The sequence below is a fragment of the Nannospalax galili genome, unplaced genomic scaffold (assembly GCF_000622305.1).
Source record: "Nannospalax galili isolate Female #2095 unplaced genomic scaffold, S.galili_v1.0 scaffold189, whole genome shotgun sequence".
In the NCBI taxonomy this organism is placed as follows: Eukaryota; Metazoa; Chordata; class Mammalia; order Rodentia; family Spalacidae; genus Nannospalax; species Nannospalax galili.
In genome coordinates, this window is record NW_008360331.1 from 6035439 (window position 1) to 6052035 (window position 16597).

At 38.0% G+C, this 16597-nt stretch overlaps 1 protein-coding gene across 1 annotated transcript in view; it reads left to right on the plus strand.

The window, feature by feature from the left end:
• Window positions 1-682: 682 nt before the first annotated feature.
• The window catches only part of Stpg2 (sperm tail PG-rich repeat containing 2), a 469738-nt gene continuing 453823 nt past the window's right edge, over window positions 683-16597 (plus strand). The window contains 5 exon segments of the mRNA XM_008826204.1: window positions 683-742; window positions 1435-1573; window positions 9816-9916; window positions 11698-11826; window positions 15868-16032. Coding sequence (XP_008824426.1) covers window positions 683-742; window positions 1435-1573; window positions 9816-9916; window positions 11698-11826; window positions 15868-16032 — 594 coding nt within the window.

Genomic DNA, 16597 nt, shown 5'->3' on the forward strand with positions numbered 1-16597 from the left:
TTTGTATCCTGGTAAACTTAGGAGTGCATGGGACCTAGAGTATATACAAACAAGTATTTTTATTTTAAAATAAAATTTAAAAATATTTTATTATTTTTATGTGTATGAGTATATTGCCTGCATGTATGTAAGTGTACCCGTGTTGTGCAGTACCCATGGAGGTCAGAAGAGGGCGTTAGATCCTCCAGAACTGGAGTTAGGGACGGCAAATGTTCTTAACTGCTGAGTCATCTCTGCAGCCCCTCAACAAAAAATTTTAAAGTAAATTATTCATTTAGCTATTGAGAAGAAGAAAAAAGGCAGTAAGAGACACATTCTTAGGAAACATACACTTTATAGAGAATATTCTAATAGACATGGCACGATTGAGGCACAGTCTGCGATGTTCAGAATGAAGTAGCAAATCAAGTATTACAGAGTATAAACAAATTGAAATTTGTTTGAGGGACAAACTAAGGCTCTTCTGTGTATCAGGCATGACCATGGTAGACTGTCTAAGCCTTTAAGGATGCTTAGAATGGATACGATTCTTAATTGAAAAACTGCCCAAGATTCAGAGAGGTGGATTCTGACAGACTTCTTCCAGGTTTGCAAGCCAGGCTTCTCTTGTTGAAAGTTAAATGGCTTACTGGTTCAGTGGGGTGGGTTGGGCTTTTTCAAGGCTTTTGCTTTATACACCAAAATGTTGTCTGGCATCCAAGAGAGGCAACTTTCGGCCCCCTGCTATTCCTTGCTTCAGTCGGTGAGTTTTCCCCTTCCCTTGGACATTTCTTGTCACTCTGACCCTCTCCACTCCTGGTTTCTTTCTGTAGTTTAGGCTGTCTACAAGCTCAGAGATGACTTTGCTCCGATGGTGTGAAGGTGGCTGTGGTAGGGAGGAAGGGCAACCTTGCTGAACCCAAACCCAGTTTTTTTTCCATGAGTTTTTGCTGCATGTTTCCAGTCATTCTTGACGGGGGAAACAAATCAAGGTCAAATTAACTTTCGCCTCCTTCTAAGGCGTTTCCTAAGGCTTTTCTGAGCAGGTCTGTTTTAGACCTCGGCAGAACACAGGCGAGCACACATCCAGCGCTTCCAGCACAGCCTTCCACGTGTCTAAAGGACCGGACAGGCTGGGACTCGGTGCGCATGCTCTGAGGTCTCCCCGGAAATGCTCGGCCTAACCAGAGTCTGGCCGCCTTTGTCCATTCCAGGCTTCCGGGAGGAGAGGAATGGGCGGAGCCACGACCGGAAGCTCTAGGGGCTAATATCCTTAGGGCAGCACCCGGTTGAGGCCTGCTGCCTGGGAGGTGGTCCCGCCTCTCCGCACTCTTTCCTTCTGAACCAGATGAGCTGGGGGAAGGCTGACACTCGGAGCGGGTCAGCACACAGCCCCTGCGCTCGCTCCAGGCCTACTGACCTGCTCAGGCCCTCGGTAGCTGTGCCTGCCTCTAGCTGCCTGTGTCTAAGTCCCTAGAACCCCTCATCTTGTACGACCGTGCTCCCCGCTTGCACAGATTGCCAGCAGGGGGCAGCACTGAGGAGCATGTGGGTCCTGGGTCCTATCAGGTACCTTTCCTGAACCAGGCCACAGGTAAGATGTAGAAAGCCAGGTTCCTGTGACAGGCATCCCACCGTCTGCCTGCTCTTCTTCTGTGTTCATGTGAATTAAACATAAAGCCAAACGGACCCCCTCATATACCTAACAAAGCATGAAGTATCCTACAGCCAGGATTTTGATTTTCTGCCTCTGTTGACCTTATGGAATCCAAGTCTTGTGTACATCTTGCTCCTGCCGTTTCTGGTTTGTAGTCTGACGGTCTTCACACACCTTCTCTTTATCATATTTATTTATTATGCTTTAATTTTCATATTTCTATTTTGCAATATCACTTAGACTTATCACCCCTCCTTTCTAGTTAAGTTACATGATTATCCTTATCTTTCCTTCACTCTTCGTGAGTGCCTTTTTCTACATTCTGTGAAGAAAAGTTATGTTGTTGAGAGGGGACGGATAATTTATTTACTACAGTGTAACTTTCATATTTCTATTTTGCAATATTATTTAAACACAGACTCATTTTCTCCCCACACAGTTATCTATCCCCATCTTTCCTTCACACTTCATGAGAACCTTTTTCTATATTCTGTGAAGAAAAGTTATGTTGTTGAGAGGTGGGTTGGGGATGCATAATTTAAATAGTTATTTGGTTTTCTTTCCTTGTAGTTAGTGAGTTAGGCCAAATTTTTAATAAATATTTCTAATTTGCATTCTACTTTTTTTCTGATAATTGTCTGGAATTTAATACCATCTAAATTATAGTGTTTTCTTTAGTAAACGTAGGTTTCCTGTAAGCATAAAATGTCTTTAAAAAAGGGTTTGGCGAGATGGCTCAGTGGTTAAGAACATTGGTTGTTCTTGCAGAAAACCCGGGTTTGAATCCCAGCACCCACATGGCAGCTAACAACTGTCCCAGGGGATCTGACAGCCTCTTCTGACCTCCGCGGGCATTGCACCACACGGGTGCACTTACCTACATGCAGGCAATACACGAATACACATAAAATAAAAATAATGAATAAAATATCAAAAAAATGCTGGCATCAGTTATTCTATTTATGTCTCTGCTCAGATTGTACAGTTCAAGTTTCTCTGGGCCTGTTAAAATTTCTCATCTGCCCGTGCTTCAAATCTCAAATTTCACTGCTTTCCAGCATCTGTTCTCAGCATTTTTGGAACTTTGAAAGCCTTTATTTTACTGCAGGTAAGCTGCTATAACCATTTATCCCCCAACACTTTACTGTTTACCAATGACCACCTAAAGTGCTCACACCTATGCTATTTTTCTATCCTTAATTTTATTTTGGCACAACTGACCACTTTCTTAGAAGCAGCTCTTTCCACAATATTTTTCTAGCACCAGGTTTTTTGCATGTGTAATTTAAGTTCCATCTTTCGCTTGTCACTTTGCTCTTTGCACTTTCTTATTCATATCCATAACTTCAATTACTATTCACATTCAGTTACTGTCAGATAAAAAACTTTAATTGCCAGTGCCTCCTATGGACCCCTCTACCTGTCTGGCCTAAGCTTTGAAACGCTAGGTCCCCCCACCCCCAATACACTTAACCTTATCACCCTGCCAAGAGTCTTATCCTTAAGTGAGACTGACTCTTGCCCTTCCAGAAGCCATAGGTTACCAATACTTCCTCAGGTAGAGTTGGAGCTTCTTCTCCTCTTCCCCACTTCTGTGCTAGGGTTTTGTCTAGCTTGAGCTTAGGTGGGACTCATGCATGCTGTCACCATTGCTGTGAGTTCATATGAGTAACTGACCAGCTGCCTGCAAAACTCTCTTTCCTTGTGGTCATCCAACTCCTCTGGCTCTTAAAATTTTCCTATCCTGTCTTCCCGGAGCCTTGGGAGGCATAAATTTGATATAGGTGTCCTATTCAGGGATGAGCACTCTTCAATCTCTTATTCTCTACATGTGGTTCTCTGTGTTAATCACCTTCTTCTGCATAAAGAAGCTTCTCTGATATGAGTTGAGGGATGCATTAATCTGAGGGTAAACTAATAAGTCATTAGGAGTCAGTTTAATCCTATCTATTTAGCAGGATAATAGTAATAGGCTCTCCCCTATGGCCTGTGACTTGTTTATCCACAGGCTCCTAACCCTGATATAAGTGTCAGGTATGGGCTTACTCTGGTGAAGCAGACCTTAAATCCAGTCATAAATTGGTTCGTTACTCCTAAACCATTCATACCACTATTGCACCAACGGGCATATCTTGTCAGATGACTTTTTGTTGTAGCTCCCAAGATTCACAGCTGGGTAAGATGATGATCAATTTTCTCTTCTGGTAGCATGCATAGTACCTTACAGCACTGTGAAAGCTAGGCAGTAGAGATGAATCTTTGATGTTAGTACCAACTTGATTTCTCATTGTTTGCTCTACAGCTCATGTATGTAGTGTCTTCAGCAATAGGGTCTTATGGTGAAGTTCTGGTGCAAGAGCAAGGGCAGTCTAGCCTGCCTTTTTGCCTGACCGTTACTCTTGATCTTTAAGACCATTGAGTCTATCTTTATAATCTCTGAAAGATGTTTCTCCCTCTCCCTAACAACCCTAACTTAATACAGGTCTTCATTATTTAAAGTGTTAATTCTGTTTCAGTGTCCAATCCATTTTTCGTCTTGTGGATAATCTTTTTAACATGTAATTTTGCTATTGGTAAAACAGAAAAAAAAAATCCCCCCGAACTTTTGTGACACCAAAGTTAAGAATCTGATGGCAATAAGTTTATGTTCTCATCTCTGGTCTGGTGTCCACTTAATCTGATCTTTCCAAGCACCTGTATGTCCTTCCACATTTGATGTACATTTCAGCAATTCTAGCTTGTTAGTTTTCTTAAGTTCATGGTTTCTCCCTTCTGTTCCTTTGTGCCTTCTGATGCATTTGCCCTGTATGTCGTGTGTTCCTTCTTCACCCGGCTAGTTGTTATTCTTTTAAAAAATATTCTATTTTTTTTATTTTATGTGTATGAGTGTATTGCTTGTATGTATGTAAGTGTACCTGTGTCATGCAGTGCCTGTGGAGGTCAGAAGAGGGCACTGAATCCCCTGGAACTGATAGTATGGACAGTTGTTATCTGCTATGTGGGTGCTGGGAATTGAACCCAGGTCCTTTGCAAGAACACCCAGCACTCAACTGCTGAGCCATCTGTCCAGCCCCCTCTTATTGATTCTTTATGTTCAGCTGAAATGAAGTTCTTTGATTATTCTTAGGTTTTTCTTCTGGCTTATAATGGCCATTTTATATCACTTTGATTCTATATTATAATTACTGTTAAAATATCTAAAAACCCCTCTAAGATGTGAACTGTTTGAAGGCAGTAATCATGATCTTTATTATTCTCATTTTCAACCCAATAACACAAAATACTCAATTAAAAAATCTTCTGGCAAGCCTTGTATGGTGGAGCACACTTTTAAACCCAGCACTCAGGGAGCAGAGGCAGGTGAATCTCTGTGAGATCAAGGCTTGCCTGGTCTACATAGCAAGTTCTAGGCCAGATGAGGCTGCAGGGAAACCTGTCTCAAAAAACTCCAAGCTAGGGGCTGGAGAGATGGCTCAGCAGTTAAGGGCATTGACTGCTCTTGCAGAGGACCAGGGTTTGATTCCCAGCACCCACATCACAGCTAATAACTGTCTTTAACTCCAGTTCAGGGGAATCTAACACCCTCTCCTGGTCTCCATGGGCATTGCTTGACATGGTGCACTTATATACCTGAGGTATATATGTATATACCTCATACATATATAATAAAAATATAAATAAAATATTAAAAACTCAAACCAAACCCAACTGAATGGAACTGAAGCAAAACAAAACAAAAAAGAAACAAAATATTGTATTAAAGTTAAGCCACATAAAAATTTGTATGGAAAAAAACCATAAACAAACATAATATACCCCCCTCCAATGTGTATGGGGTGAGTGAGGTGGCTCAGTGGGTAAGGATGCCTGCTACTAGCTTGATGATCTGAGTTAGATCCTCAGGACCCACATAGTTTGAAAGAGAGAACTTGTTCCTTCGAATTGTCATCTGACTTCCCTGTGTGTGAGCATACACACCACACAGACTCAGAATAATAATAAATGAAACAAAAACTCCTATTGCAGAGGCCTCCCTATGGGAGACCCTGCCCTGTGATGGTGGATCGGAGGTGCAGAGTAAAGACTCTGGGGGCTTGCAGGTCTAGTAACAAGTCAACTTTATTAAAAGCCCAACAGGTTTTTATACAGAAGAGAAACTATCAGTTATGTATGGCTTTTGCAGCTGCATACAAAGCATCAGAACATTTTTAGATGAAAAACAGGAACAGTAACTTTGAGCTGGTGCAAGCCAAGGCAATTACATAGCAGGATGTTTATACCTTACTCAGGGTTATTGGGTGTCTGCTGATTTATTGATCAAGATGTTTACTCTCTCAGACAGGGAAATTAAGGTGTCTTCCTTAGAATGAGGAACATGGTCAGCCTCTTTGATCTGGCCAACTTCCTCTGCTGAGCATGCAGCAGTTCCACATGTCAGGGTCTTGAGACTCCTGTGTTCAGGGTCTCACCCATAGGTGGAGGTTATGGTTGATCTCCAGGTCTCAGGAATGGAGGTCCTCCTAATCTTCAACATCCTATGACTTACGGTAACTCTTTTTTCTTTTTGTCTTTTTGAGACAGGGTTTCCCTATAGCACCAGCTGGCTTGAAACCTGCTGTGTAGACTAGGTTGGCCTCTGCCTCCTGAAAACTGGGATTAAAGGCATGCACCACCACACCTGGTGACTTATGCTAGCTCTTCTTAGAGGGTAGTAAGTAGGATGTAGTGAGGCTCTTACACTGATTTAAATGATTATACTTTGTTGACTTATGAAATAAATGAAATTTTGTGATTGGGAACTCTGAGTAGATGTGTTGTTTTAGTGATATTCAGTGATAACATGCTGATAAGCGATAGAACAGATGTCTCTATCCATTTATTTGCTGGATTCCTTGGCAATGTAATTTGAAAGCAACTACTATTGTAGTTCATGTGCCCATAATACGTAGCTCACTGGATTATGCAGATGGATGTACAGTTATTTCAACTGAAGATGAGGTACATTTTAAGAGTATGATGTGCAAAGAGCAGATGTTGGGACTTCACATAACGTAATAGCTACATTAGCCTCACAAGAGGACATGATTTGGTAGTGTTAGAAGCAGATATTCTCACCCTCTTTCTCTCCTGTCTCCTTTTACTTTCCCCTACTTGGCCAGCCCTCGAGTATACTAACTCCGTATTTTCCACAGGAATTTCTTTTTTAATTTGTTAATTCCATTGCCTCGCTTTCAGATCATTTGATCAGGAGTATCTGATCTAGGACTTGCAACCTAAAGGAACAGAATTGAGCTGCTCTGCTTTTGTGAATGGGAAAATGGATATTCATACTCCACAGCCATGAGAGCTGTGCCTGAATTTCTTACCACTAATCTGAGAAAGAAGGATATCTTCTCAAGGCAAAAATTTCTCTAGAGACAACTAGTCTAGTATAAGGAACCTCCATCTTAGTTCATGATAAAAACATATTCCATAAAAATGTGATTAGCCTGCTAGGCATGGTGGTACATGCCTTTAGTCCCAGCATTGTGAGACTGAGGCCAGCCTGGTCTACATAGTGAGTTCCAGGCCAGCTGGGGCTACAGGGAGACTTTGTTTCAAAAATACCCCCCCACCATGTGACTAATCCTGATAATGGCCTGGGGAGTATTTCTTTGCTCTTTAAGTGTACCTATAAAATGAATACCACCCCACATTAGCTGTATTTGGCTTAGATAGCTAATAGCCCATATGTCTATGTGGGCTATTAGCTATTAAGCCAAATGACATAATCTAAATATTTTCTTTTACAGATTTTTTCTTTTCTATGATGTGGGAGTTTTATCTGCTACAAAAGCATTGCGGGGAGGTCCATGGTTCTATTCACGTGCCTGTGTTTGTATGTCAACAATGATGAGTTTATCTTATTAGCCAGTCAGAATGTAGGAAGCCATGTCAGGAAATGCAGTTGATATAACTGTTTAAATAATTGCTCATCTGATGGCTATACAGATTGATGTCCTTGCAGATCAGCACTTGTTTCAAAGATCTAGTTATTCCTTATGTGTGGAGAATGCCCTTTGTTTTCTGGCTATATAACTTATCCTTTAATCATATACTATTCACCTTCTTTTTCTGATTGGACCTTTATTGCTTCATGACAGTTTGATTTATTTTTTTGCTGTTGGCACCTCCAAGTCAATACATACCAAACTCATTTCTTTCCTCTCAAATATTTTCTTCTCCTATGTCCAAATTTTCTCTTTCCTGACAGTTTGATTTATCATCTGTAGTTGGCACTTCATATACCAATTTTATCTTTGGGCCCCAAATCAAACTCTACCTTTGTAATTCTTTGGAACCCTCCTCTGTATTTTGTATCTTAGTTATTGACCATATAGATAGCAGTATTTATCTAATTTCCCTACTATTTGGAGTAAGGATTTTTCTTATTATTGTACCTTCACTATCATGTAGGATTACTAAATACACAATAAGACATTCAGTATTATTGAATGAGCAACTAAATATGTAACGGAATATAAGTTATTCTTTATTGTTGATTGTGAAGAATATTATGATAAGGTGTCCAGCCATCCTGGTTTGTGTGGGGCTGTTCTAGTTGTCACACTGGAAGTGCCATGTTTTGGGCCAACTAGGACAGTTGGAAGCTTCAAGAAGTAGGTAAGCATTAGTGCAGAGCTGGAAATAAAACAGGAGTCCCTTCCTATGTGGAGATTATCATTACATTCATTTTAGTTTTCTTGTGGTTTTACTTGTGCTCATAATTCCAGATATACTTCAGTTTATTAACAGAAGTCTGTGGGCTAATTTTGGAAAACTTCAATGAAGATTCTATGAGTAGTAGATTTCTTGATTTTTTGTTGTATATTTTTCATGTATATATATTCTTCATATTATTGATGGTAAAATATATAACGGTATATATATGTATATATATATATTTTACCATCAATAATATGAATAATGGGGCTACTATGAAATTCCTTTTCTCTTTAAAATGAATTTAGTAGATTATCTAAGTTTGTCTAGTATTATGGTTGCTGTTCCAATGAAGTTCACAACTTGGATTTGTAAAATCTTGTAAATTTTGTTTAGAATCAGACAATCAAGAAATATTTACTGAGTACCAACACTGTGCTAAAGCATTATCAATTATCCACTTAGTCTGCTTTAACTTCTTTTCATCTTGGCTGGGTGTGGTGGCACTCGCCTTTAATCCCAGCACTTGGGAGGCAGAGGCAGGTGGATCTTTGTGAGTTCGAGGCCAGCCTGGTCTACATAGTGAGTTCCAGGACAGGTGGGGCTACAAGGAGAACCTGTCTCAAAACAAACAAAAAAGACAAAAAAAATTCTTTTTGTCTTGACTGTTTCTAAAATTTGTTGTTGTTGGCGACAGGGTGGAACCCAGGAGCTTGTGAGTAGTAGGCAGGTGCTCTGCCACTGAGTTACAGCTTTAGGCCTGTCTATATATGCTATTTTTTAGAAGTAATATCTGTTATTTAAAGTTATAAAACAATGTCTTGTGTGGATGAATTGTTTTATAAGCTATTTACAAATATTAAACATGAATAGAAGATAGAAAATGGACTAGAGAGACTGCTCAGTGGGTAAGGTGCTTGATATACAAACATAAGCCCCCAAGTTAGGATCCTTAGAATCCACATAAAAGCTGGTCATAGTGGTGTGGGGGCTGGAACTGGGGTGAGAGATAATACAGGTGGATTCTGGGAATGCACTGACCAGCCAGTCTAGCCCCAAAATGGACAATTTCAAATTCAGTGAGAGATGCTGTCTCAAAAAATAAAATGGGGAATGATAGAAGAAGATACTTGATGCTCCCCTGTCTCCATGCACTCATGTACAAGTGAGCATACCTGTGACCACATACACACTCACACACACACACAACTATATATATATATATATATATATATTACTGTTTTATCTGTTGATCAGCAAATCCAATTCTGTAAGGTCTTATATTTAATGTATATTAATAAGAATTATCATGTTGTGTGAGAAGTTTTAAAATATTACAACCTGTGTGGCTAGCTGTTCCTAGAACATAGCCTCAGTACTGAGGACACTGAATGATTACATATGTTTTGAACTTTTTTTCTCAGATATCTTTGGAATCCAATGTTCTGTGTCATGGTGTGACTTTTTTGTTTTATAGGTGGCTATGCACCATTTCTTTCTTTGAGTTCCAGGCAAAGTGCCTCCAGTCCTGCAAAAGCAGCTCCAGGTCCAGCACACTATAATGTTTCCCAAGCACAGGTATAGTTATAATGTTAAATTGTCTGAGTTAATAGAAATCACATTCTTTTAGCTAGGTGAAGTGCAACATACATACAATCCCAGCATTGCAAGTTCAAGGCTATCTTTGGCTCAAAATCAAACACAAAACACCAAACAAAAAATTTTTATTTTCTTCTTTTAATAGTCCAAAATGACACTTGTAGTATTTTATTTTTCCTTCATGTCTTTCTTTCTTCAACACATATTTTGTAATACAAATAATAGAAAATAAATGCATTTGATATTGGTTGCCTACCTGGGTATTCTTCTTTGTTCTACATATGCTACATGATACAAAGTGTAGGTATGTTCTGGAGAGGTGGGGACTCAGTGGTTAATAATACTGGCTGCTTTGGCAGAGGACCTGGGTTTGGTTCCCAGCACCTACATGGTGACTCACAGCCATCTATAATTCCAGTTCCAGGAGATCTAATGCTCTCTTTCGGCCTCTGTGGGCATTGCATGCTTGTGATGCACACAAATACATGCAGGCAAACACTCATACACATAAAATAACAAATAAACAAATCTTTAAAAATTTATATGTGTAATGGTCCACAAAAGTGGCAGCATGGAGCCCTGACTGAATTTTGACATCTGAAAATTATACAAATGGTCAAGATGTGTAGGTGGCAGTAGATGACTTGTTTTGTGCCTTGTTCTAAGGCTATAACATTCCATGTCCCATCTGTCTCCTGTCTCTATATAGCTTCAAACTTCTGTCACCAAAATACCTTAAATGGTCCCATTTATGCTCAGAAGTAATGTACATTTCTGGGCTACTCCAATATTTTCATTATCATTAATATCATTTACATTTTGGAATTTCATTTGAATTAACTATTAGTTTGTTGGTGAGCCAGGGGAGATCCCTCCCAGTGTGCTCTATGAATGAATAATACTTAAGACTAATCTGAGCATAAAGCCAAGCTTATCAAACAAGTCTATATCAAGGTCTCTGGAAACAATGTTATTAATGAAAAGAATCCTAAGTGAGCTTGGAAGGCTTGTCTTTTCACTATAATATGAATGCTCTTATTTTGAAAATTCATTTCATAAGTTTGCATTTTCCCAATGACCTGCATAACACACTTTTAAAAAATCCTACGCTGGCGCCTCTCTCACCATTTTCTGTGGCTGTTAGGAAGTCACAGGATCTATTTTTGAGTGTGGACTTTCTAGTGCAACTGTAAATGGGGGATGTAAATAAACCCCACCCTATGCTCTATTAAAAAAAAAAGAAAATGATAGGTGTTTGGATAGATAGATGAGGTATCTGACTAGACCACAAGTGGATGGACTTGCACTGGGGACATCTGGGGACACTGGCTTGACACAGTGGGCCTTAACACCCAGAACAGAGTATATGGGTTTCAATGGGGGACTATGGGAGGGTGCTGGTGGGGATGGGGCTATAAAGATGATTTAGATTGTTTGAGATATTCTGTATGAAATACAACAAAATTTAATAAAAACAAAACAAAACAAAACCCTACCCTGTAGTTCTGGGAATTCTTATATTTCTTGTATTCCCTTAGCATGCTCTAAAGTGCAGTAAATTCTGGTCTGAGTTTACAGTTAAACTGATGCTATAATTGTTGTTTTATTATCCTCCTTCAGAAGAGCCATGTTCTCAGTTGATAATCTTACCTTCCTCAGATTCAGTTTTAAAACTGTTTGTTAATGTTTATATTTATCGAGTAGGAATTCTAAAGTACTTCTTTAATTACTTTGTAATTTTTTTTAAATCTTCAAGTTAGTATAAAATAAAAAGAGGCCATAGTCTGCAAAACCAAGAGAAACGTTTTAAGAAGCTTATTTCAGATAATCCAGGACCTGCAAGCTATGTTCAGTCTTATCCTGGAACACTAGATACTGTGAGCAAACAGGTACTAAAAGCTGAAGAGCATCTTCAGTGTGTTACTGTTTTAAATTATGCATCTAATTACATTTCTTTTAGGTAACATAAAAAGAAAATCTTTAGTAGTTTGATGTTGAGAACATTAAAAATCCTTACTATAAAACTATTGTAGTTTATAATTAAATAAATATTTAATGTTTTTTTTATAAACCTTAGGTTTAAACTATATTATCATCATACTTCATTGTTTCTTCTTTTTATTTTTTGGTCCTAGAGATTGCCAGGGCTTTCTGTGTGCTTAGATAAGTGTTCTACCATTGAGCTACACCCTCAGGTTCTCCTTTTATTTTTGATTAATCTGTAATCACAGTGTATGTGGTGAGTAGGAAGCAAGGGAGATTTAAAAACCATGTGTTTATCTATATATAGTTTGCTTATTTATAGAGACTTTGTTTAAAGCACTACTAATAAAACAGTGAAGTGAACCACTTGATTCCTGGGCTACAGGTATAGCTTAGTGGTAAAAAGCACTTGCCTAACATGTGCAAGGCCTTGAGTTCTGTCTCTATAATAACACAAAGAAAGCAAGCAAACCCATGATAATTGAAGTAAGAAAGCTGAAAATTTGATGGGAGACGTATAGATAGCATCTAATTCAAGACAAAATGTGAAAGATGATAGGTGAATGATCATGTAATTAAACGCTTTAGCAATTTGGAAGACAACTGTGTTACAGAAGACATAGAAGATAAATGGAAGCTAATCCTAGCTAGTTTATAGATGGGCCTCAAAGAATGGGGTTAGAATTTGTATACTAGGCATGGAGTATTATATGAGTGAAGATATTTATGGGAGACAAAAGGAAGATTATTGTATTTGGAGTAAAGAGTTTGTATAGGAGGGCAGTAGTGATGCCTTGGAAAAATATGTTAATGTTATAGAATCAAGTTATTTTTACACCAAAGGCCCACACTATTGAAATAACTAATATTATTTAATGTGAATTTGGTCACATTTTATTTAGTGTGGTTCTCTTATTTTTCCTAAGTCCTTCATATAGTACAAAATTACATTTTAAAGCAATTCTCTGCTTAAAGAGGACTTTATATTTCAGGACTAAGTATTTAGTTGAATAATGTTAGTAATAATTAAGTCAAATTTTTTGGGGGGCATTTTTGAGACAGGGTTTCCCTGTAGCCCCAGCTGGCCTGGAACTTGCTATGTAGACCAGGCTAGCCTAGAACTAACAGATTTGCCTGCCTCTGCCTTCTGAGCTCTGGGATTAAAGGCATGTACCACCATGACTGGCTTAGGGCATAAGATTTTATGTTGAGGTTGTTGATACATTTGGAGTTGAGTTTTGTGCAAGGTGAGAGATATTAATCCAGCTTCGTTCTTCTATATTCAGCTATCAGTTTGACCAGCAAAAGATGCCTTTTCTTCAGTGTGTATTTTTGGCTTCTTTTTCAAAAATTATGTGGCCGTAGGTACATGGACTTATATCCTGGTCTTCAATTGTATTCAGTTGATCAATGTGTCTGTTGCTTTATGCTTGTACCATGCTGTTTTTATTGCTATAGCTGTGTAATATAATTTAAAATCTGGGATGGTGAAACCTCCATCTCTATTTTTTATTCAGGATTGTTTTGGTTATCCCGGGTTATTGAAAACCACAAGAAAGATCAAATCACATATAAAGTTAGGGCCATCAGACTAACAACTGATTTTTTTTTCAGTATAGGCAATGAGAGTCAAAAGAGCTCAAACTCATGTCCTATTAGTCATGAAAGAACACAGATGCCAGCCTAGACTACTGTATCCAGCAAAATTATCAGTTGTTATCAAAGGAGAAAGAAAAACTTTTTATAACAAAAACAGATTTAAGGAATTTATATGCAAACCAACTACAGAAGATTATACTTTGGTCTGAAGAGAAGATTAAACACACCCAAGAAGGCACAGGGAATAAATAAGTCCAGAACAGTTAACCAAAAAGAAGTCTAAGAAAACACGACAACAAAATGACAGAAACTTATAATAAACATTGCTTTCAACATGAACCGTATCAATTCCCCAATAAAAAACACAGACTAACTGATTGGATTAGAAAATAGGATTCACTTTTTTGCTGCCTTCAAGAAACACAACTCACCACCAAGGATAGACACCACCATAGGGTAAAAGGATAGAAAAAGATATTTCAAGAATATGGAGCAAGAAACAAGCAGACCTGGCTATTCTAGTATCTGAAAAAAATAGACTTCAAAACTAGTCAGAGGAGATAAGGAAGGATATTTCATACTCATTAAAGGAAAAAAAATCCACCAAGAGGATATTATAATCCTAAACATATATGCACCAAACAAAAGGGCACCCAATTTCATAAAAGAAACAATTAGATCTAAAATCACAGATTGACTCCAGCACAGTGAAAGTGGGTGACTTCAGTGTTCCACTTTACCAATAGACAAGAAATAGAGAAATGCTGGGGTTAAATGTCACTATGAATCAAATGGATTGAACAGACATTTATAGAACATTCTACCAAAACAACAAAGAATACACTTTCTTCTCATCTGCCTGTGAAACTTTCTCCAAATGGGCCATATATGAGGTTAGGTTTTATAGCATACATTTAGATATCAGGTATATTTTATGTGGTAGGACAAAATAAATGGTCATTATTTATTAGGGGCTTATTAAACATTGCTGAGTGACTGTCTGTGCCAGTTAACATCATGCTAGATACTCAGAACACATACAGGGAAGATCACTGCTCCCTGAGGTTTACAATTTTAACAGGGAACTAATAAGCAAAAATTGGCACAATGCAGTTGATCAAGTGCTGTCTTACAGCCATAATGAGATATTGACCTGTATCCCATAGTAAAGACTCTTTTTGAGGGAATGGGAGAAACAATTGAACTTAAAGAAGAATTTACAAAGTAATCAAAAGATATAGAAAACCTTATGAGTAGAGATGCTGAGGTGTCTACTGGCATGTTATGTTTAGGGAAGAATAGAGTTCTGTGGTCTGTTTGCAATACAAGGTAATGGAGAACAGCTTGAGTAGAAACTTGAGGAGGGGAGGGATGCTTTTTGGAAACATTCACTTGATATCATATGCTTTTTGGAATATTGAATAGAAGAACAGCCATTCAACACTTTCTTAATTTTTTAATTAGTCTCATGAGTGTCACTGAAAATACTTAATAGTTATATCTAGTGGAAGAAAATTAAAATTATGCCATTGGTATTTTTTTGTAGCACAATTGTACATGGGCATGTGGATATATAACTATTGCCTTCACTTATTTGTCCATAAAACGCAGGGATCAACATAAACACATTAGTGTCCCAGATAACTAAATCCTTTAAATGCCCAATATTTTATTAGATATATATTTTTTGTTTCTAGTATATGCTATTTCCTGTTTATATTTAAGTTACAAAATATTTTGTACTAAAGTCGATTTTGAAAAAAGATTAACAAACTAAAATTTCTGACTCTAACATTAATGTTCTCTTTTTGCCATAGCTTCTTCCAAAATTAAGCATATATTTTGAGTAACATTTAACAACTAATATATATTTATAATTCAGTTTAATATTTTTTTCATTTTTTTAGCATTATATCATACATTTTCTTGCTTTGTAGTTTGTCCTAGGTAATATAGAAACAAAACAAGTTTCAAGGAATGAAGCCAGAAAATGTTACAGAAAAACTGAAGATTACTTTGTGTGGCATGCACCCTAATAGCAGCTGATACTGCTGTAGGAATGCTTGTTTCTTTGCATTAGTTATATTTCTTTTACTAAGCAAAATGAATTGACACAATAAGAGTGAATCGTTGGTTCTTATGGTGGCTTTATTAGTATGTATCTCTTATTGCATAAGACAATCTAAAATTTGAATTCAGTCCTTTTACAAAACAAACGTTTTTGGTTTACATGATGAAATTTATTAAGTCAATATTTAATGGTTTCCTATAGTAAATTAGAATACTTGGTTCTTTATTCTCTTTCTTCATAACACAAATGCTTTCTTCACAATCATCTATGTTTGAAGAAAATTTCAAGAGTACCTACAGTTTCCAAAAGCATTGATGTTCCTTCAATTCCTTCTTGTGGACAGTCACATGGTTACCACCTCAATGAGGATGGCAGTATTCTAAAATGCTCCCCTCCTGCTAGTGACAGCACAACAGGTCCAGCATACTACAAGCCTCAATTTGTAAGTATAACACATTTGATAGTTGGAAGATTGCCTATGATTATTTGTTTTAATTCAAACAACACTAACTATAAGCAATAAATAGAACACCAATTTTCAGTGGCTTCTTTTCCTCATGTATGTGTGCCCGTGGTCTAACTGGCAGCAGAGGATGGAGGATTACACATGAGAAATTTTTAGGGAGGACTGGGAAGCTAAAGTTTCAGTCACATGGCTTTCTTAAGCACCAAGGATGCCAGACTATGTAGTCTCACTACATATCTATGAAGAAGAAATGGTATAAATTACTGAATGTTTCAGTCACAACATGTAGTATGAAATGTATATTCTTTTCCTGATTTTGAAGGGATAAATATGAGCATTTTATTTATAAAAGAATTTTATTCTGACATTCCCCCTCCCATCTCCCCCGCTGTTCACTACTCCCAGTTTGGGACCTGCGCCATCCCTAGTCTTGGGGCCCCAGACACCGGGGGAACCAATACTGCTTCCTCACCCTTCTCACCCAGACTACCTTAGTGCCTTTCTTGGGCCCCAGGGGCACCACTTCTGGACCTGGCCCTGC